This window comes from Ambystoma mexicanum, chromosome 6p (assembly GCF_040938575.1).
Source record: "Ambystoma mexicanum isolate Mex_15411 chromosome 6p, UKY_AmexF1_1, whole genome shotgun sequence".
Taxonomy (NCBI): Eukaryota; Metazoa; Chordata; class Amphibia; order Caudata; family Ambystomatidae; genus Ambystoma; species Ambystoma mexicanum.
In genome coordinates this window covers 112,363,461-112,386,119 of record NC_090935.1, presented here as the reverse complement: position 1 = coordinate 112,386,119, position 22,659 = coordinate 112,363,461, and the positions used below count along the sequence as shown (strand labels likewise).

Genomic DNA, 22,659 nt, shown 5'->3' with positions numbered 1-22,659 from the left:
GAACGCGTAGAGGAACAGGCCCTCCCAGGGGAACGAGAAAGCATCGCCCACGCTCCTCGCCTGGGGAAACATGCTGGCGAACCTCCGGCACTTGGAGTTCGTCACCGTCGCGAACAGGTCGATCTGGGGTGTGCCCCACCGTTGGAAGAGGCGATCCACTAGATCCTGCCGTAGTTCCCACTCGTGGCACGAGTGCAGCTCCCTGCTGAGTGAGTCGGCGATGGTGTTTTTTATCCCTGCCAGATGAAACGGCACCAGAAACATCCTTTGGGCGACGGCCCAATGCCACAGGTCCTGCGCCTCCTTGGACAGTGCTGGGGACCTGGTTCCGCCCTGTTTCCTGATGTAAAACATGGTGGTGGTGTTGTCGGTGAAGATCCTCACCACCTTGCCCTTGAGGGACGGAAGGAAGGACCTGAGGGCCCAGAACACTGCACGGAGCTCCAGGATGTTGATATGGAGGGACTTCTCCGTCGGGAGCCAAAGGCCTCTCGCGTGCAGATTTTCGGTGTGCGCTCCCCACCCTTCCAGGGAGGCATCCGTGGTCACTGTCTCCTGGTGGTCTGGGGTCTGGAAGTCCATGCCCGCCGTCAGATGCGCGCGGGTGCCCCACCACCGGACCGCGCGGCGGAAACTCTCGTCGAGTGTGATCCTCTCCTCGAAGCCGCCTGTCGTTTGGATCCAGCGCGCGTCCAGGAACTCCTGCAACGGGCGCATCCGGAGCCTGCACATGGGAATGAGGTAGATGCAAGAAGACATCATTCCGAGGAGGGACTTGATGGACCTCACCTTGGCCGCGTCGGAAGCCAACATCCGCTGTACCTTGCCCAGGATGGACCTGGTCCTTTCCTCCGACGGGGAGGCCAGAAGGGACACTGTGTCGAGCTTCGCTCCCAGAAACAGTGCATTTTGCGCGGGTACCAGGTGGGACTTGGCGTAGTTCACGGAGAATCCCAGGTCCGTGAGAAGTTGGACGGTCCTTGCCGTGTGCTCCACGGCGAGCTCCCTCGTCTTGGGTCGGATGAGCCAGTCGTCCAGGTAGGGGTAGACGTGGATCCCCTCGCGGCGCAGCTGCGCCGCCACCGGTGCAAGGCACTTGGTGAATACCCTGGGTGCCGACCGTAGTCCGAAGGGGAGGGCTTTGAACTGGTAGTGACGCCCTTGGACCACAAACCTGAGGAATTTTCGGTGCCCCTTTAGGATGGGAATATGGAAGTAGGCATCCTCCAAATCCAACGACGACAGGAAGTCTCCTTCCTCCAGCTGACCCAGGACGTGCTGGAGGGCGACCATCCGGAACTTCTGCGCCTTGATGAATTTGTTCAGACGTCGCAGGTCTAGGATGGGGCGCCATCCTCCCGTCTTCTTCTTCACGAGGAAGTATCTCGAGTAAACTCCGGAGCCCCGAAGCCTCTTTGGGACGAGTTCGATGGCGCCCTTCCTGAGCATCGCCCTTACCTCCAGGAGAAGCTGAGGGACGTGAAGCTCTTTCCTGGCCAAGGGGGGGACGCGCGGGCACCTTCTTTGAAACTCGAGCGCGTGGCCCCGGGCTAAGGCGTCCAGCACCCAACGGTCGGTGGAGATGGACTCCCACACGCTGACGAAGCTCGCCAGCCGGCCTCCCACCGGGGTGCATCGGTGGGGGCCCGACCCCACGGTCGGTTCAATCCTGTTTCGACGAGGCTTTGCCGCCTTGACCTCCTTGGCGACGACGGCGGGGTCCGCCAGACTTGCCTCGTCCTCTGTAGGCCTCCTGAGACGACGAGCGGGCCGCTTGACGGTAGGTGGAGAAACCGCCGCCGGAACCTTTGGAGGCGCCCTTGCCTCCGCTGCTCCGAAAGGGCGTCCGTCGTTGCTGCAGAACCCCAAGGGCCCGGGCCGTCTCAGTGTCCGCTTTAATGGCCTGAAGGGAATCGTCCACTGTTTTCCCAAACAGGTTGTTCCCATCGAACGGCATGTCCAGGACTCTGGTCTGTACGTCTTGACGGAAGTCTGTAGCCTTGAGCCATCCACGCCGCCTAAGGCACACGCCGTTGCCCAACTGGCGAAACCCAGTGTCGGCGATGTCCGTCGCAATAGTGATGGCGTGGTCCGACGCCACCTCACCTTCCTGTAGGATCTCCAGGGCATCCGCCCTCTTGTCGTCCGGTAGGAAGTCCAGCAGGGGAGCCAGTTTGTACCATAGCTCCCTGTCGTAGCGGGCCACGATAGCCAAGGCGTTGGCCGCTTTAATCGTCGTCGCTGCAGACGAGATGACCCTGCGTCCCATAGTGTCCAATTTCTTTCCCTCGCCGTCCGGTGGGGAAGTCGATGTGGAGGCCGCACCCCCCCCGCTTTCTTCCTGGCCGCCGCGGAGGCGACGGAGTCCGGGGTAGGCTGCGCCCAGAGGCACAGGGGGGCCGCGTCCGGGACCCGGTACTTCTTCTCGTACCGGTCTCTTCTAGCTGGCGTAGTGGAAGGGTTCTTGAGGAGGGCGAGGCCCTCATCCCAAATGTCGTCCAGTAGAGGCACCGCGAGGACCGTCTTCCTCTTGGCCTCGCGCTGTTGATAAAGGAATCCTTCCTTTTTCTTCTCCTCAGGGCAGAGTTGGAAAAGCTTGGATGCCCTGGCGATCATGGAGTGGAACGAACCAATCTCGTCGGGCGGAGAAGCCCTGGTGGGAGGTGATGACGGTAGATCCTCGTCGTATACCTCGTCGTCCGTACCCGTCGCTGCCGTGTCAGTCCCCGTATCATCCCCTCGGGTGGACGGGGAGGAGGGCTGGACGGTGCGCGACGGCTGAAAAGGAGGTGGAGGGTGAATCCTTCTTTTCTTGGGCGGGGGAACGCCAGAAGGTCCCGGTTCAGGATCCCCCGACGGGAGAGGTTCCTCCGTCGGCAACGGTAGTCTCGTCCTTATCTCTGAGCATAAGGACTGTATAGCCAACAAAATGGCCGCCGAGTTGTCTTGCGGCGCTGGCAGAGGGGAATCCGACGGGCGATCAGGGGCCCCGTCGGCATCCATCCCGACGGGCCGGTCTTCTTCCACGCCAAGGCCGTGGCTTAAGACCTCGATCAGCTCTTCCTCCGAGGTTGAAGCCGAATCTACGACGACGCCCTGCCCCCCCTTTTTCTTCCCCGCCGGGGATTTCACGGGGGTCCTATCGATGGGCACAAAAGAGGACTCCCTCCGAGGTGGCAGGGAGACTCTGAGCCCTGAGGTCGCCACCACTGGTGTAGCCTCCACAGGTCGAGCCAGGGTCGCCGCAACAGTATCGATAGAGGGCTTGGCCGGATGGATTAAGGCCTTCACCACCTTAGGTGCGCTCACCGCCTTATCCTTGAGGGGGGGGGGACACTGCCTCGCTCCCCCTCCGATGGGGCCTTCGAGCTCGACCGGGGCCTCTCCAGGAGCTTCGCCGGGTGCTCGCCCTTCCTCTTACCCGACCCAGAGCGTTGGCTCGTGGTTGAAGGTGCCGGGGAGGGTGCGCCCTGCCTGGCGCCCGTAGAGCCCGACCGTTTGGCGCTCCCGGTGCCAGCGGACTCGCGGTGCTTGGCCTTGTGTTGGACCCCCGTCGCCGGGGCGTCCTCAAAGGTCTTAGAAGACCGCTCGGATTTCTTCCTCTTCTTCTCGCCTGACGGGCTCTTCCCTTCCAGCCAGTTGGCGAGACGTTGATGGCGGTCCTTCATGGTCCGCTCCGACATATTGCCGCAAAACGCACAGTCCTTCTCCACGTGCGTCTTGTCCTCATGTAAGCAGTAGAGACAAAGGGAGTGTTCGTCCTCCTTAAAGACGTTCTGCAGCTTGCATCCAGGGCAGACCCTGAACAGCTTTCCGGGCGTCGAGCTTCCCTTCTCCTGGGCCATGTCCGGGCCTGAGAAGCTTCTGGAGTCCTCCAAAGCGTAGCTCGACGAAATCTTCACCCTTGAGGGGCGCAGACGAATCCGACACGGGTCCCCGTTGATCGGATGGAGAGTCGGTGGAGCTTAAGGCTCTTTTGACCGAAAAAACGTGAAAAAAATAGCACTAACGCTCAAGGGTAATAGCACGAGGATCCCAACACATGAACGTGCGGTAAAAATCTGAAGATGGTTGCCAGAGGCGGTGCTTAGGTAGAGGGCAGTCATTGACTGTGGTCAGTATGACGCAGAGACCAGTGATTGGTTACTACTACGAAAGACAAATCAGAAACGAAACTGATACTGGTTTTTTCTTTACCGAGGATTCCCAGCCTGACGACGGGGAATATTCATGAGCATGTGAATCCATGCCAGACCCCATGCTGGAGAAGCTGCATTATTGGACACAAATAGGTATGATGAAACGATTTGGCCAACACTCTCATATTTGTGCTATTATACAAGGCAATCAATCAACAAGGCAATCATAATCGTAGAGCAAAGGGAGCTCTGGAGGCTAACTAGGGTGGATGGTATTGCTGCAGATCGGTAGATGTACAGACTGGATAGAACTATTGATCACTATATATCTAGTTAGTTTTGTGTATTCATCAAGTAAGAGGAAGGAAAGTAAGAGACTAAGCAGAGTATATGGCGTAGCAAGCAGAGAACCGGACAAACTAGGTGGACACTTGTAGTTTGTGGCCATCTCACTTTCATGGTATCTGGTATAAAGCAGGATGAAAGATAGAAGGTCCAGGAGCATGGGATGAACACCAGTTGCAGATGTATGTAACCAGTAGGTCGCAGAACTAGGTTTGCCATAAAAAGTATTTGGCCGTGTAATCATGTACATTTTCAAAAGTGTTCCCTCGTCAATATGATGCCTCTTCCCCAATAAAATGAAATCTAGTTGACACTGAGATTTAGATTTCCTAACCTAAAGTTCACTGTAAAGCATGGAGACATTGCAATGTTTCACAGTAGCAATACAGCAATTATGCATTATGTAAGGAATGGAAATGCAGGACTGCCCTTTAAAACATATACAGTTAACACATAGTGGTCTTAGCCAGACAGGATATAGTTGGACTACCTTGATGACATCCCTGACTGTGTAATATGAATGTCGCGTATCGCTTTTCTTATGAATGGCACATGAATACTCTTTGCTAAATGCATATTTATTTTATTTTAACCTGTATTATGAATGATGACAATCAATGCTTGCTAATTGTGCACTTGCTGATTACACACTATGCTGACAACTTGTTGCCCACCAATACCTGGCCCATGCATTTTGAATGGATTTTCTTAACTATTATGTACATCTTTCATATGCTTGACTTTATGTACAGCCTCAGAGGAAGAGCTACGCTCGAAACACGCGTCAGGCTGTTCATGGCATGGATTAAATAACTGTACACCTGTACTTTGTGGCATAAATCTTTTGTGCGTGGCGCAGTTCGATTGTTATACTTGGTCTAATTTGCTTACACTGTGGATGCTGTGCAAGGCATTCACACACTAACAATTGACCGCAGCCGCACAGTCGTCTTAGAATTACGTTGCAAGCGCTGGGATCTCTTAGCCTTTTTGCCCAATTTCCCAAATAAAATAAGTGTCAACCCGATTACCTCTGGCTTGCAATTATTTGAAGAAAGAAAATTCTTGAGATGATTACTGTGGTGAATAGAGGAAAAAAGGGTGGTGGAGAGAGGCCTGGGGTCAAGAGAGGAATGCAGGGTGAGCCATGCTTTCATTTAACAGGGTTACTTAAATAGCTATATTAACTACACAAGTGTCAATTTATTTAGCAAACCTACAGAATTGCGTAGCAAATTGCTATACGACACTGCATATTTTATGCCTTGCTGAACTTCAAATTGGGTTTGAAAAACGCCTATATAATACTAAATCTAAAGATTGGAGCAAGCTACGACCATCAAAAAATAATAACACATTTCTAGTGTAGTCTGTCAAAATAAAAGGGCCTATCTTAAAAAAAACCTATTCCCAATCCTTACTTCTAAATACAAATGGTGTGGGACAACAATGTAGGCAAAAGAAAAGTGTTCAAGAAATAATATGTCAGGATAGTTTAGCAGTTGGCTTCCCTTACCCATGTTTTCAGCACAGGACAAGGCGGCGTGTTGAGCTTCACAAACACTCAGGCTTCTTGGCCACGAGGAAACAGTTCAAAGCACAGGTATCAGGGCCTTCTGCCAAAGTTTCTCTCCCAATGACAGTGTCTTATTGCAGAGGGCCTGATGTAACAAAGAAACACCAAAGTTCCTTATCAGAATTTTCACATTCAAAAGTTTACAATTGGTTTCCCTCGTTGGGGCTCGAACCACGGATCTCCCTCATTTGGGCTCAGAGCCCTTTGTATCAAAAACTGAAGACTTTTGATTATGCAATGGGTTTTGCTTAAACCGTTGCAGGACCACTTTAAATCACTTTGTTTAATTTGCCATTCTTTGTCTTTTACTTTCGCTTCTGCCACTTCTTGGCTGAATACCTCACAGAGACCTTCCATTGAGCACACTTGCGGTGCCAGACCACTGTCACGAAAATTGTATCTTCTTCGCTTCAGTTCAAAGCATCTATCAGCCAATAGGCTTTCCTTGCGTCTTTCATCACACGTGTTACCAATCTCTATCTTTTCGTTCTTCATACAATGCTGCCGCTTGCAACCTTGACTTCAACACACACACTGTTCTTGCATCGGTCTCCCGAGCCAAGGATGATACCACCGCGGCTGCGTCTTCTGGCCGACTCGGCTAGCTGTACACAATGCAGGATTCTTCAGTCAGGTTTCCTGGCCTCACACTTTTTAATTCAAAGGTTTCTAGAAAGTAACGGCTTTCCGTCCCAAAAGTGATGGGTATCTCCCTCCTTTTGCACCCTTCTTGGTTTGCCGTCTTTCTTCACTCATTCAGCTGCCGTCTCGAAACTGCTGTACCTTTGTGTGCTTTGCCTCGCTCAGAGTGTGCTCTCAAGCTTCCCCTCATGAATAAAAGGCGGAGCACAACGAAAGTCTGGTGTGAATGGTTATCAGTAATTATCTGACCTTGCCTGACCATAGTAGTTGGACATGTCCGGTACACTGCTCGGGTGAGAGTCTGTTTTCTCCCAGAGCAGGCTGTCCGTGTGAAAGTGTTCGTGCAGGGAAAGGGGGGGGAAGGGTGTAAAGTTCCCATATATCCTATTAGGCAAGATTGGATGCAGTACCCTTTGGATGCACTACAACAACCCTGACCTCCTGGCAATAGGAACCGAACCTTTGGTATAAGTCTGTTCTACACAGGTTGGTAGCATGTTGAGCAGCCAGGCTTATCTCAAGAGGGGTCAATGTGAGCTATAGGGGAGTTACACAGAGATTCACAGTGACTAGTATTCAAATAAACACTTATACACAAGGTTTATTGAATAAACAATTATTAATTTATTTATCAGTCAGTTAGAATATGCCTTCTTCAGAAGGGAGCAATATAAAAGCAACACACAAATACACTTCAAAACTACACAATCTTAGTTTCTAAATCAGTAAAGATCCTTTTGGGATGGCCCACAGTCAAAACCTACACCGTCAGGTGACTTAAATAGCTAGGGTGCTGGGGACATTAACATCTTACTGTTTGTATTTAGAATACTCTTAAGAACTTGGTTAAAGGAAAAGGTTATTAGAACAAACAAGAGACCACAAAGATTCTTAAGCAGGCAAATACTTTTGGATCCCCTAAGCAGAGTCATTCAGTATAACAGGTTCAGTCAAAGTCAATTGGCAAAAGTCTTATATGGGCTGAGGTAAGTAGAAAATTCTTTGCACAATGTTTTAGAAATCTTTGAAGAAAAGAAGATCAAATGTAGGGCCACAAGCTGGTTAGACTTGTGAGTAGTAGAAGATGCAAGCAACTTTACAATGAGAGGCAAGTTCTCTCAGACTTTACAGTACCTTTGTACTGAGGAAAAAGTGCAGCAGATTACTTCTGGTCCTGTGCAGCTCTGCAGATCTCAATGTTCCTGGGCCTCAGTCGTGGGGACAAGAGGGAGGACTTCTGGAGACTCCTGCTCTGCAATGGGTCGGTCACCGCTTGCAACCGGCAATCTTTCCAACAAGCGGCACTTCGGTGTTTCAGCTCCTCGGGACTACCGCAAAGAGCAACACTGCGGTTTCTGGCTGTCTAGGGTCTTCTGGGGTCCCGCATTCTGTTGAGGGGGCTCAGGCTCGGTCAGTCCTGCTTCCTGGGAGTCTGGAGGACCTTCCTGGAGCTCTTGGACAACTTAAAAGCAACGTACACAATCTAGTGTTCCTCTCCATGGCGTTTCGGTTTCCAGCAGCAACTCTGTGGAAATGCAACCAGCTCAGTTTGTTCCCATTCATTCCAGCCTAGCTGTCAGTTACCCTGCAGGGTGGCTGTCCTTGCTGGACAGTCAGCCGGCCAATCATCACAGAGTGCATTTGGGTCCCCTTGAGACTAAGCACAGGGAGTTACGGGCACCTCCCTCACTTCCAGCCCCCACCAGACACCATGGAGCTAGAGACGCGGATCACTCGTGAATCCCGCCAAAGGCAAAGCGAACAAAGGGACCAAACTGGGCTTGGCGCGCAGAGTAAATCTCAAGAAGGACCTTTCCACAAAGAAATGGGGACCACTGCAAAAAGATTAAGACTACAGGAGTAAGCAGTAAACCCAATTGGTAGCAGTCTGTACCACCCAGATTTACCTGGTAGCTGTGGCTGAGCAGTCAGACCTCTCTCAAGAAGAGTAAGGCAGTACATAGAGTATACACAATAGGGCCAAAAACACAGTGGAACAAGCAAACAATGACCAGAGCTTTGTATCAAAAGTATACAATTATTTATTTAACACACACTTTAAAAACACACTAGCACTCTAAATCAAAAGCAAGTTCAAACACAGTCAGATAAAGTATAAACACCTCCCTTGATAACTATTAGACAAGTCAGAGTTAAAACATTACATCAGTTTGAACAAATAGTGAGCGCGTAACCTAGATGCCACTCCAATAGTTAGGTTAAAGGGAGAGAAAAAGGCAGAGCATAGAAATAAAACAGGTCCCAACACTTTTAGGAGTTCTCAGCAAGGGAATAAAGGCAGCATACACGTTAGAGCCAAAGTTCATAGGCCAGGACCACTTTAAATGGGGCAAAGCAAAATGTGCCCAGGATCACACGGTTGAAAATGCACTAAAAGTCTTTGCAGAATGTTCAAAAGAGGTTGGGGTGATTCAAGAAGATAAAGTTAGAAGGTCTGGGGCCAGCCCAGTTGGAAAGCCAAGGATTTAAGGGTCACCTTGGGCAAACCGAAGAAAGGGAGGCCAGGCAGGACACAGTACCTTAAAGAGAGAGGAAGCTCCAGCAGTGGCAGTTGTCCCTGGCAGTGGTTGCAGTTCATTGTTTCGACCAGGGGAAGAGAGAATCTCGTTGAGGAGGAAACGTGGAGTCGATGCACTGCACAGGGATGAAACCAGCCGCGGAGTTAGTCGGTAAAAGATGCGTTCCTTTTATTCGCGGTGAAAGTGGTGAAGCTTGGCTATCCGGCCGCCGGGGTGCTTGGCACAGGCGATTCGACCAAGAGACATCTTTGGAAGACGAAAGGGCGAACTGGTTGGTCCCACCAGCTCAGAGGAAGAAGACTCGTCCAGCAGGAGATCTTCTCTTGTCGTTGGGAATGGGGCGAGTTCGTTGCAGCAGGGCTCCACCGGTGGTGTCGTCATTGCAGATGGCTCAGCTTCTTCCCTCTTCGGATTCTTAGGTCCTGTGGCGACTTCTGAAGTTCCAGTCCAAAAAGCCCTGCTTTTATTCAGAAAAACCCCCATTCAACAGCCTAGCTGTCACTCAAACATGCTAAGTGGTGAGCCGGGCGGCTCACCACTGGGCCAATCAGAAAAGAGTGCGACTTGAGTTGCTAAGGCAACGCTGTCCAGGGTGCCAATTCCCCTCCCCACACATCCTGTGGAACCCAGACAGAGTGGCACCATTTGGAGGGCTTCTGTGTAGAAGCCCGCCAAAAAGTGAAACAAAGGGCTCGACCTTGGTCAGAGTTACAGAGACGGACACGAACGCCATTTTAGAAAAGAGTTCTGGCAAAAAGACCCAACCGTGAATTTAATATTAAATAGATAAACCAGTGGTATCTTTAACATTGCACCAAAAAGTGATGCGTTTAAAATCAATGGGAAAATCCCATAGGAAATATTCCGGTGGAATATTTTGCGTGGTAACCACTGCCACCAGCCAGAAACTCGACAAGGGGGGACTGGACAGCGCCCCCTTGAAAATAGACGCAGGGGCAATATAATTAACCCCTTCCAGTACTTCCACAATATGATGGTCTGTACTGGTTCTGTTCACAATTTAGGACTAGTAAAGTCAATGGTGACTTTACATGCCCTGGGAGACAGTAGTCAGTCCCAGGGTATGGAGTCTATGTTTGGGGGTCACTATGACACCCCTGTGTTACTGTACTGAAGGTGCTGTGTAACACATACACAAAAAACAGATGATACCCTATGGAGTAAAAGAGCCCATAGCCCAAAATCACACAAATAGTCAGAGACATATCTCAAATCATGCCTAAGAGTGGGAGTAAAAGAGTCTCACTCTTAGCAGGAGAAAAAAATAAACCCAAAAAATCCAGCAAAGCTGCCTGGGGACTCACTAGGTTTGGGAAATTAGCCTTATAAGAGAACTCTCCCCAACAGGTCCCGCATTCTGTTGAGGGGGCTCAGGCTCAGTCAGTCCTGCTTCCTGGGAGTCCGGAGGATCTTCCTGGAGCTCTTGACAACTTAAAAGCAACGTACACAATCTAGTGTTCCTCTCCATGGCGTTTCGGTTTCCAGCAGCAACTCTGTGGAAATGCAACCAGCTCAGTTTGTTCCCATTCATTCCAGCCTAGCTGCCAGTTACCCAGCAGGCTGGCTGTCCTTCTTGGACAGTCAGCCGGCCAATCATCACAGAGTGCATTTGGGTCTCCTTGAGACTAAGCACAGGGAGTTCCGGGCACCTCCCTCACTTCCTGCCCCCACCAGACACCCTGGAGCCAGAGACGGGGTTCACTCGGTAATCCCGCCAAAGGCAAAGCGAACAAAGGGACCAAACTGGGCTTGGCGCGCAGGTTAAATCTCAAGAAGGACTTTTCCACAAACAAATGGTGAAAAAGGAAGACTGGGGGCATTTTGACAAAAATGGCACCCTTGGGTGCTTTACTGCAGCTGCGAACGCAGCCCGCAGTAAATGCCCACCACGATAGTTAACAGTAAACCCCTGCCACCAGCAATTCAGTGAGAAAAGGGTAACATAAAATTGTTACATGAGAAGCTGAACAAAGGGGATACTAAGTAACACCTCCAGTACCCTACTGTAAGATAGTGTTGGAAGTAAAATCAATTTCACTTTACAGTTCTTGGAAATAGTAGTTTATCCAAGAGAAGGTATTTAAACCTTTGGGAAATCTGGAAGACTTCCCTTTGTCACTGCACTGAAGGTGCGGAGTGACACAATATAAAAGATGATGCCTAGGGAGTTCGTCAGACTCCACAAACAAAAGAAACAGAGTGTTAAAAAAAAAATCACATTAAAAAACATGAGAGAGTGGGAAAAAGGGTCTCACTCTCTCCAGGGTCTCTAAGGTGGAGGCATTCTGAGTATTCTCCCTAACATATTCTACTGGGTATGATGGGGTAAAGGTATTGCAGGGAGAGGGATACTGCATCTGGTCATCAGGTGTGCCACTCCTACTCCCCGAACACCCCTCACCCAGGTGATCCTCCCACACTGGTCCACCACCAGGGTCTGGATCCAAAGGCGATGTTCGTGCCCTGGCCACCTGAGAGAGAGACGCCCGGGGACTAGCGGATGAGACACTTTCTGGTTTCTCACAGTTATCACAGGAATATAAAAGAAAACCATAAAGTGAAGCTTAAGGAGCTCCCAGCAACACTGCACAGAAGATGATGTGTGCTGAAATAGTAAAATACAGATGTCTCAAAATGATTGAGGAAAGCAGACTCCATCAAAGGTAATCAAAAAGGGTTACCAGAGGCACAGAAAAAGGAGTGAGGAAAAAGGTTCTCACTCACACTAGAGAGTCAGATGAAAACCCCAAAAGTCCAGCAAATATGCTGGGGGACTCACTTTATGGGGGGAAATCCACACAAGAGGACATTTTACCCAACAATCATGATTGAATTACCTTTGATGCCAAGTAAAAAATGCAATGCCTCAATGAGTAAGTATATGCAGACCTGAAAACTAGCATCAGTCTTCATATGCTTTCTTAATGTGACATTGAATTCTTTACTTGACATTAATGTAAAAGCAAAAATAAGTATTATTAATCTAAATGTTATTACGTGGACATGCTGGGCCTAATTTAATGTAGGCCAGTCTAGCCATGTAATAACACCTCACTTAACATTTTTGCTTTACCCTTGATGCACGGTACTGTGCATCAAGGGTAAAGCAAAAATAAACGCCATGCCACCAGCAGCCTTCACCCCTACATTTTAAGGGTTGAGGCTGACAGACACACACAAACACTTTCACCTACGCATTCAGTTATCATTCATACAACTCCTTACATGCACACATATAACCAATACAGAATAGCTCCCACAGAAATGCGCATTTTGTCAACACAAATGATGGGTTTTCTTTCTTCTCTTTATGCATCTACCCTGATGAATTTCGGTTTGTATATGACATAATGGGAGTGTTTCTATTCATGATTGTTCATCTATTATTAGGCTTGAAATATTAGAAAGTTACTTAAAATTACCATACACAGATTTGAATCCGAAAGAGCGTAACATAAAACAGTCAAACATACCTGTTGTGAATTGATGTGATAAGCCAAAGCCTGGGCGTAGGATGGTGAGAAATCCTCATCTCCATAGCTGGAAAACAGGTCAGCCATTACCATTCCAATGTTACTGAAGGGAATGGGGATCCCAAGCAGCAGAGCTAAAGTGGGGACTAGGTTAACCTGAGGAACAGCTTCAGGTTTCTAGAAGGTGGGAAGAAATAAAATGCATGTCACTTTTCAATTTTTAATCCATCTATGAATCAAGCACAAGATCTCTTCTGCATTTTAAAACATCGACCCATTTACTGCTTAAGAGTTACCATCACAATCTCTGTGAGCCACTTAAAGGTCAATTTGGGTATTTACTGCAGATCTTCTGTGTCCTACATAGTTAAACACACTTTAAATAAGACACTGCTTAGGTGAATGAATGGCAACTAAATACTTATATTAAACTCAAAATGATCCTGTTTGGCAAACAAGACTTAACTCTGGACTAGATCTGGTTAAAATTAAAAGTAGTGGATCCAACCAAAAAGTAAATCTGTACAAGGACAACAATATCTAATCACACAGAGCACTCTTGCATGAAGAATGCTATCATTTTGAATATGGAGAAATCATTATGTTTGTACTACTATTGCTGAAGGGTGTATAGTGAGAACAGAGGACATTTAAATTATCAATTGGTCTATGAAACATGTAATATACAAGGATGTTCTGAGGTGCTCAGTGTGTGAGAAAGATGCATCTCCATTTAGGGAACATAGTTTCCCAGAAGTCCAACCTATAGAAGACTCCTTTGAGTGTACAGGGCTCCAACTCTTAGTATAGGCCTGAACTACCTAAACGGTTTGGTAGCTATGGCCGAGTAGCCAGGCCCATCTTAGGAGAGAGAAGGGCATTAGTGGAGTACACAAGGCCTCATTACGAGTTTGGTGGTGGGGACAAAAAGTGGAGGTAATTCAGTTACCTCCATTTTTTCTGTACTGCCAAATTACAAGTTTTGGCAGAATTACCACTGGTGGAATTACTAAGTGGTAATTCCACCGATTTTATTGACGAAAAGTGGAGGATGTACCTTGAGCATGATTCTGGAGGTGAATCCGTCACTTTTTCTCCAATAATTGACAGAATAACCACTAGGTAATTCCACCAGTGGTAATTCTGCCAAAAATCCCCAACGGAGTCCTATAGACTCCAGAAAATGGGGATTTACACCGCCTACCACCAATTGTAATTGTGTGGTAATTTCATTGGACCAAGTGGTGGTAACTGTAAATCTGGTTGGTGTTATCTTCGAGGATTTACCTCTGAATTACCACCACACTCGTAATGAGGACCCAAAGACCATTGAGCACACAAACAGTCAAGAAGACACTAACACATTTTCAGCTATGTATACATATAATTATTTATTATACATACAAATTCACTTTCCAATCAAGGCAAGTAAGAGACACCTTTGTACATATATGCAGCAAGTCATTTGCAGTTGTAACTCAATTCAATGGTAAACCTTAAATTGGAATGCAGTTAAGTGAAAGTTTATTTAGGTTAGCAAAAGTATTCATCAACCAACAATCATAAACTAATAAACCTGGTAAGTAAAATAACTTGTTATACACTTTTAGAATAGTTGGAAGCAATTCAAGGTAAGTAAAGCACTTGGCAAATTTCACTTTAGAATCACTGTTTCAAGGAAAAATTAAATGAATCACGGTCAACATAGAGCAGGTAAGACTTGTCCTTCCCTATCTACGTATGAGAGTCTCAGAGTCAGATTGGAGGGCAACATAGATAAGGCACAAGATGTAGAAACTCAAGAGTTCCAGAAGAAGACTTGTTTCAAGTAAGTACGGTTCTTGGCTAGTGTTCAGGGGCTTCGTAGAAGGCTCATTGTAGGCACATAGGTGTTAGGCCTGGGTGAACCTATATGGGCAAACTCCCAAACACACGATTCGGTGCTCCAGCAACAGAGGAGCAACAAAGTAACTATGTAAATTCTACCATGAGTTTCACAGTACATTCAGCATGAAGAAGTTGTTGCAGCATAAAGCTTCTGTTATGCAGCAGCACCAGACCCGGTCACCAGATTCCAGACTGAAGAAGGGACTCTGGATGGATCTTCGCAGCAGCAGTCAAGGGGAGAGGCTTCAGACAAAGCATTATTTGTGGTTCTGTGTCTTTGGCGCCCTTTTCAAAGCACCAGTGAAGAACGGTTATAGCCCGGTCGACTCAGCTTGCTCTCTAGGCACAGCCTTTCGGATGAGGGGACGTCAAGGAGCGGAATCTTGCCTCTGTATATCCGGAAGGAGTCCACTAAAGTTTTGAGAGGGTTCGCTCTTCGGAAGACGTTGCACTGCACACTGGCCACAGGTCACATAGCATTGGCGGTTTGAAGCCTGTGAAGGTCACAGCTCATCGTGGGATGGCTTGAAATGCAGGTCCTCTTCATACTGGAAGTCACCTGGATCGGAGCTTCCCTGTCGATTGGAAAAGGGGGCTCGAGAAGCAGCGGCCACTCTGGTGGCTCTGGAGGTAGTTGCAGCATCCTTCTCTTCAGAATAGGTCTTCAAGGGGTCGACTCTTGTTAAAGCATCAATACCCTCGCCGTTTTATGCATGAACACAGCCATTTAACATGCATGCTGTCAGTCAAACGTGTCTCCCCATCCAAACTGAATATGTGGGGTTTGAGTCCTCCCAGCTTCCTGTCCTCCCGGACACATTGGCGCCTTCAAAATGGATCCCGGCAAACACAAAAAAACACAAGGACGACAAGGAAAGAACAAACCGTTGACGAAAAAAGAAGATAGGAATTATTTTGGATCAATAGTGTCCCATGTGAGCCTTATCGCAGCTTTGAATGCAGTGTGATGAATTAGTGACGATTCCTCCCACAAACCTGGTCTGGGACCCTTCTCTTGTGGGCAGGGAAAAGCAGATGCTTCCTGATTCCGAACCTGAGGATGGTGCACTGCGGGAGGATCACAGAGTGTGGGGGGCTCTTGATGGCTGTTTGCGAAACTGTAGAAGTTAGAACAACTGACTTTGATGAAGGGGACTACAAGCCCTATAATCCTTTAAGTACTGGGACGAGGAAGAGAGGAGAAGAGTAGCAGTAGCCAGACAATTAAGCCCAACAGCCCACACCTGAAGGAACTTTGAGGCATAAAAGGCAATTGGAAGGAACTGAAACTGTGACTGGAATGTGAAGCAAAAAGGAGGAACGAAGCTGGCAAACCAAGCAGAAGGAGGAGAACAAGAGGGACGCTGGAACATGGAGGTAGCAGATTTCACCTGCTTGTTCTGCGAGGGCCCTGTTCACCCAAACTCTGAAGAACAGTGGCTGCACAGCGAAAGGTGTGCAGGAGAGCCGTCTTTCCCCATGTGAGCTTGATTGCTGTGCAGAGAATGTGCTGGAGAGGCGAGGAGCAGTTATCAAGCCATTGGTCTCAGGAGTGAGAGGGGCTCCATAAACGTATGGCCGGACCGGAGGCACCTTCAGAGAGGAAGGGTGTGAGTCCCTAAAAAGCCAGAAGCAGTAGAAGTTGTGTTAGAAGTCGTGGAAGCTGTGTAACACGCAGAACAAGTGTAAAAGAAGCCAGTGAGTGAAGCCTGACATTCTAATAACTTGCACAAGCATTGCCGGCAACAGTATCCAGTTCCCTATTCACTGGCGTGTGGTTTAAAGCGAGCTGAAGTTGTTCATTGAAGCTGAAATACTGAAAACTAGCACTCGCATACATTAGGAAAATCATTTTACTTGTGTGAAGAGCAAACGCTGCTTAATCCCATTGCACAGTGAAGGGGGCAACAAAAAAAAAAAAATGAAATAGAACGGCGATGGGGGGTGGGGGACCAGGATTTCTTTTGCCCCCCCTGATGGTGTGGTAGGGGGTCCACCCATTGTAGCCCTCTCTGGGGGCAGATTTATGCCCCCAGGCAGGTGTACATGAGGTGGCCCCCCATCCAATTGGAGCGGGGGGAGGGCCACCAGTAATAAGCGCAGGCCCCCCCAAAGGGTTAGCCCCACCCTGATAGCTGATCATCTGCCCCCAGGGAAGGGGGCAAAATTAAAAAAAAATAAAAAAAAACAAAAAGGGGAGTTTTGGGTGGGAGGGTCACTAGCCACTAGCCACTAGGGATTTATTTTATGAAAAGGGGGTAGCCCTCTCCCAATCACCTCAAGGGGAAAAGGGGCACCCCTTTTAGCCCTCCCTGGGGGCAGATATCTGCTCCTAGGAAGGGGCATCTGCCCCCAGGGAGGGCTGAATGAGATGCCCGCCCCCTGCATTTGATGTGGGAGGGAGAGGGTCAACCCCCATTACATTAGAAAATTACCTGGTGGTTTAGGGTGCCCCTCAGCCCGCCCTAAAGTGTAGTGTACCATTTTATTTTCTTTACCAAACTGGCCTTTGCACAGAGGGGCACATTGGTGTGCCAATCTGGCCCCAGGGTGCCAACACCTTACTGCCCCACCCACTGGGGGGCCTGTCCCACAAGTTTTGGTGGCCCTCTCCTCTCCCCACCCCAAATGGAGGGGGGTGTACCTCACGCAGCCGTTTGTAGGAGGCCCAGGGAGGACTGCATGAGGTGCCCCCACCACCCATTTGGGGTGAGGGGGGAGAGGGCCCCCAAAGATTGTGGGACAGGCCCCCCAGTGGGTGGGCAGTAAGGTATTGGCACACTAATGTGCCCCTCTGCGCTACGGGGAGTTGGGTTACCAAAGGCAAAAAGTGAAAATGGTAGAAAGCATTTTAGGGGGGCTGTGGGGGACGGAGAATTTTCTAATGGGATGGGGTGTTGACTCCTCCGCCCCCCACCCGCAATTGAGTGGGTGCCATGTCATGCAGCCCTCCCTGGGACCAGATATCTGCTCCTAGGAAGGGACTACTGAGCCCAGGGAGGAGTGCAGGACAGCCCCCCCTTATCTGCCCCCGGGGAGGGCTACATGAGATGCACCGCCCCTCCAATTGGGGTGGGGGTGGAAAGGTGCACCCCCCTTCACATTAGAAAATTCCACAGTGGTTTAGGGGGCCCCTCAGCCCCGGCTAAAGGACAGCCTGCCATTTTGAATTATTTTCTTTGTTTACTAAACTTGCCTTGGCGCAGAGGGGCACATTGGTGTGCCAATCTTGCCCCGGGGGGCCCAAACCTTACTGCCCCACCCACTGGGAGGCCTGTCCCACCATTTCTGGGGGCCCTCTCCGCCCTCACTCAAAATAGGTGGCAGAGGTACCTCATGCAGGCCTGCCTGGAGGCAGATAGCTGCCCGTAGGAAGGGGCAAATAGGGTTTCACTGGGGTGCGGGGGGAATGGTGATGTTCAGTAGACAACCAGGGATGGCTTGCAAAGGGGGGGCATGTTTTAAAATGTTGAAAATTATTTATTTGTTTTTGCTGGTGTGACCATAGGTAACATGTTTTTAATTTTGTTTACAGCTTTTTCTACGCGAGCAGCTGCAACATTATGCGAGTACTGTTTTTTTTATAATTCTATGTTTAGGGCCCACTGTCAGTGGGGTGGGTGTGACTGGGGCTGGATTATTTGTAGTGTGGGTAGGAATGGGCTGTCTGGGCAGATATGTTGGTGGGCTGGGACCCAATTGCAGGGGCAGACCACAAATTGCCCCCCATGCCAGCAGAACATTGGTGTTTCCCTGGGAGCAAATCCCTCCCATGTGGGTTGTCCGTCTGCAAGCCCAGGCTCCACCTCTGGCTGTGCCATGTTACAGATGTCACCTCCGGGGAGGAATGGGGATCCTGCTGTGGCTCCGTGGAGCTGCTGCTGTGCTTAGGGGACGGTACACCCACATTGTATATGGATGTCCAAGGCCCGGGACATCACCTCCAACCGTCCTGGAGTTGCGGCTGGGCTGCATTACAGCTTTTCCCTTCGGGGAGGTATTGGCACACTGCTGGGACTCCCCGGTGGGGAGAAGCTGTAATCCAGGGCAGCCAGGGCTCCAGCAAAGTCGGCGGTAATATCCCTGGCCTTGGGCAACCTTCTCCCATGTGGGTCTTTGTCAGGGGTTCTGGGTAATAAATTCTGGGCCGATTTGCGTAAGTCAGACCTCTGTGGATTCCCACGGGTGTCTTCTTTTCAGTAATGCATGGGGTTCCCTGTTTTCCTTGCTGGCTTCGACACCCTAGGCCCAAATCTGTAGGTTGCCTACATGAACAAAATGTGCTGTGCCGAAAGGCTTGGGGTTACCAATGGGTTACCCTTTTCCTTTTGCGCCCCGGTAGGTGCACCAACACATGTGAGATACTGGTTTCATCGGGACACCTGTGGGAATGCGGGAAGGTATGACATCTGTTGTTGGCGATGTGTTTCGGTGAGTGGACAGAGGTAAATATTTCTGAAATTGGCTGGAAATGAAGACAATTCTCAGACAGAAAGGAGCCAAATTTGGCCGGGATATCTCTTGTGTGTTTTCCATTCTCAGTGAAGCTTTTTCTGTGTGAAAACGAACACTTTCTTGCCTGCTGCTGTTGCCTACAATCCTGCGCTGGGAGTTTTCAAGAACTCGCGCTATACAAACGCTGACTTCCAGGAGGAGGAGGAGCACTGTGGCTGTCACGTGACCTTCCCTCGCCACAAAGCACAGCTCAGTCCACCCTTGCGGCGTTAAGCCCGGCGGGGTAAAGGGCGTTGGCTGTTGTGTGACTGTTTGGCGCTGGTTGAGCACTGCGGCTTCTCAACTGTTTTGCCAATTTAATAGAAAGCCAGCATCAGTAAAGGGCGCAAGTTTGTGGCTGTTGTCTGTTTGCTGTGCGCAGGGCGGTGGCTGTTCATTCCCGTCCATTGCAAACACAGATCTTTACCCCAGAACAGCAAGGAGATTTCAGTCCAGCAACGTCAAAGATGTTGGATGGCGGGCCACAAACAAGAGGAAAGCCTCTACAACGACGTCTTCTAAACCCATGGACGCTATCGAAACCATCAGGACGCAAAGCGAAGGTAAGCCCTCAATCTGAGAGTGACATTGTTAGTTGCTTAAATACTGGCACAATTAATATTTTGCATTCAGATGGAGACATTACTGCTTACCGCCAGGCCATAAAATTATCTACACAGATACCCTCTCTATACACATTAGCTGTAAAAGCAGTAGGGTTAAGAGAAGATCTGGTAAAACGACCGGTGCAAAGAAATTCAAAACAAGGATGTAAACTACTAACTGTTCCATCGCAGATTGGAATACCAGCAATAGATTTGAGACAACAAATATACTCACCGCTCAATGTCGAGACAGTAGATATAAATCCGGCACTATTTCAGTCTCCTTTTGAAGTAACCGATCTTGAACTTCTGAATGCAACAATTCAAACTGGCAAGTTGACTGAAATCAGTCCCTTTGGTGACAAAGTGTCTCCTGATATCAAGACCCCATGCCAGGACGACAATAGCAAAGGGAGCACAAACTCAAAAAAACTGCAAGCGATAACTACTATTAAGACAAATGAAGAGTCTGGTATCAATATCACAAGTGACTCTAAGCATGTGGAGGGACAGTTAAAGTCAACCTGGGAGCTACATAGTAAAGAACCTATAAAATGTATGGCCCCCATAGCTTCGGCAAACAAGCTCGAAGTTATATGTAAAACCATACTTCAAAAGGATATGCCAAAGCACCTCACCATAGAAACTTGCCCACAGCCAAATACTAATGAGGTGACCAGTCCAAGAAGAAAATTGCAGACAGCTCAGGATGCTCGAGACAGTTGCCTGTTTGATAAACTAATGGCTGACTATCTTGCCGTTGAAGCCAAATTAACTGCAAGTTTCCAAGAAAAGGTACAAAAATCAACAAAAAAAAAAGAGAAGGGAACAAAATGCATGAGATGGCTAAACAGCCATACTATTCGGAGGCTAGTCGACAAGCCACCACCAGCACCCCAATAACAAAACTGCCAGGAATTAAAAATTGTGCTTCAAAATTAACTGGACATTGGGACTCCACACTAAATGTATCATTAGCGGCTGCAAAGGTTCAGCAAGAACAAGATGAGGAGGTAATAAATTCCATCTCAAATGGATGTGAAGTCCAAGCAAACGAAATAAACTCTAATCGCGAGACTGGAGTTACATCAAACCCATCATCAGCAGCGACCATACAAATTCATAACCAGGTGCTTGCAGCCAGAGCCACTGCGCTAGGCCCGTTCATTAAACTTTATCAAGCATTACAAGATACTATAAAGAATCAAGTGGCAATGATGACAAATGTTTCTTCAAAAATAACAGCCATTGATGAATTTACAAAGCTCTTACAGTTAAGAATTGCCCAGGAAGCAGAACATTTGATGTGGTGGCAGTCAATACAAAAAGAGCAGTTGATCAAAGATCAAGCATCAAAAGATGATCTAATGGCAGCATTAATTGAATCCATTAAATGGATGCACCAAAATGAAATTAGAAAAGAATCCCTGCCTTCAAGCCCTCGCTCAAGTCGAACTAGTAGGGTTAATCCCACAATGTCAAATGGAATGGTGGACTTAGAGATGCAGTCAGGTATAATATATAGACCTCCAGCAGCTTTATATCCTACTGTCGCCATCGCAATGAAAACAACATCACACCGAGCGTGAGCACGGAAGGGCTACAAAATAGTCCAAAGATTAAAGTAAGAAAGACTGACCTAGTGGTCCAACCATCCAAGCAGGATTTTTTAAATGTTGACCTACAAGAAAGACCTTTTAAGATGCCAACGGAAAAATGCGAAGGCAGTACTACTGAAAGACCACCTATTCAGGCAGCACAGAAAAGCAATGATCGGGCTGAGCTAACGAAAGATGATCAAATAAATTCTTTCTCCTCCTTTGGAATTTTTTCTGGGTCAGCCAAAGTGGGAAATCTGAACAGGAAAGACAAAATTAGCTGTACAGTAAATTTGAAGATAAAGAAGCTGCCGCCTGAGCGCAAATCGAATTTAAGGAAATCATTGCATCAGACAGCAAAGTCTTTCATCCGCAACCTTCCCACTCCCCGTAAGGCATCGCTGTTTGTCCGCGCGACGACAAAAGACAAACCATCCGATGCTCAGGAAGTTGTAACAACTTTAGAAAAGACCTTTGGTGGACCATCCTTATCAAAAAGCATAAACATAAACATAAATAAACGTAGGAGATTAGAGTCTGAAGATCAAGAAAGCTCTGTATCTGCTACGTCAACTAATTTATGTGACTTATCAACATATTCCGATGACCAGTTAACAGAGGTAACAAGTGTCTCGGAGTCAAAAGTCTTAATGCCTCAAAAAGAAACAAGAAAAAAGTCACACGGAGAAGAGAAATCAAACTTAAAAGCTAACGATGCTAGAGTGATCTCTCCGCCTGATGTCAAAAGACTAAGGAATATTCCACAATGGCATAAAGTGAACTCTAATGCACGTTGCAAATTAAACCCGAAATTTACTCTATTACAACAACAGAAAGCAACTAATTCTAGCGCAAATCCACCGCAGAGGCGTAAACACATCAAAGAGTGCGCACAAATAAAACTAAGTTACAAAATATCCACTCAGATGATCCTAATGTGAACTTAAACCGAGGTAACATCATGAAACTATTTAAATGCATTCCTGCACTGCGCACTGTAAGCTCCGAGGACATAATGATCGTAGAATATGCAACCGAGAGAACCTCAGTCCAAGTGCTGTGACACATCAATTCTCTGGGCGTTAGAAGAACGCTTTATGATGCGAAGATGATCTTTTACTATATGGTTTCGATCTCTCTCTCTTGAGCCAGCGAGTGAATATAACGCTGATCATGCCTAAATCCAGCAGGAAAAAATCAAAACGGACGACCCTTTTCAGGACTCTTGATGATGATCAAACATTCCCTTTCTTGGCATATGAAGGAATTACCAAACCCACATTTATTTGTCCAAGGAGTATTAATTGAACATCGAGGGGCTCTTAACATTGAAAAAGCA

General features: G+C 48.2%; 1 protein-coding gene across 2 annotated transcripts in view; it reads right to left on the bottom strand.

Moving 5' to 3' along the window:
- Window positions 1-22,659, bottom strand: part of PIGO (phosphatidylinositol glycan anchor biosynthesis class O) — a 265,206-nt gene that overhangs the window by 193,931 nt on the left and 48,616 nt on the right. For both annotated transcript variants that reach the window (XR_011280593.1, XM_069626807.1), the window contains exon 6: window positions 12,737-12,913. Coding sequence is in view for 1 of the 2 variants with exons in the window: in XM_069626807.1 (XP_069482908.1) it covers window positions 12,737-12,913 (177 nt within the window). In the remaining variant the exon portion in view is untranslated. The remainder of the gene's footprint in view (window positions 1-12,736; window positions 12,914-22,659) is intronic.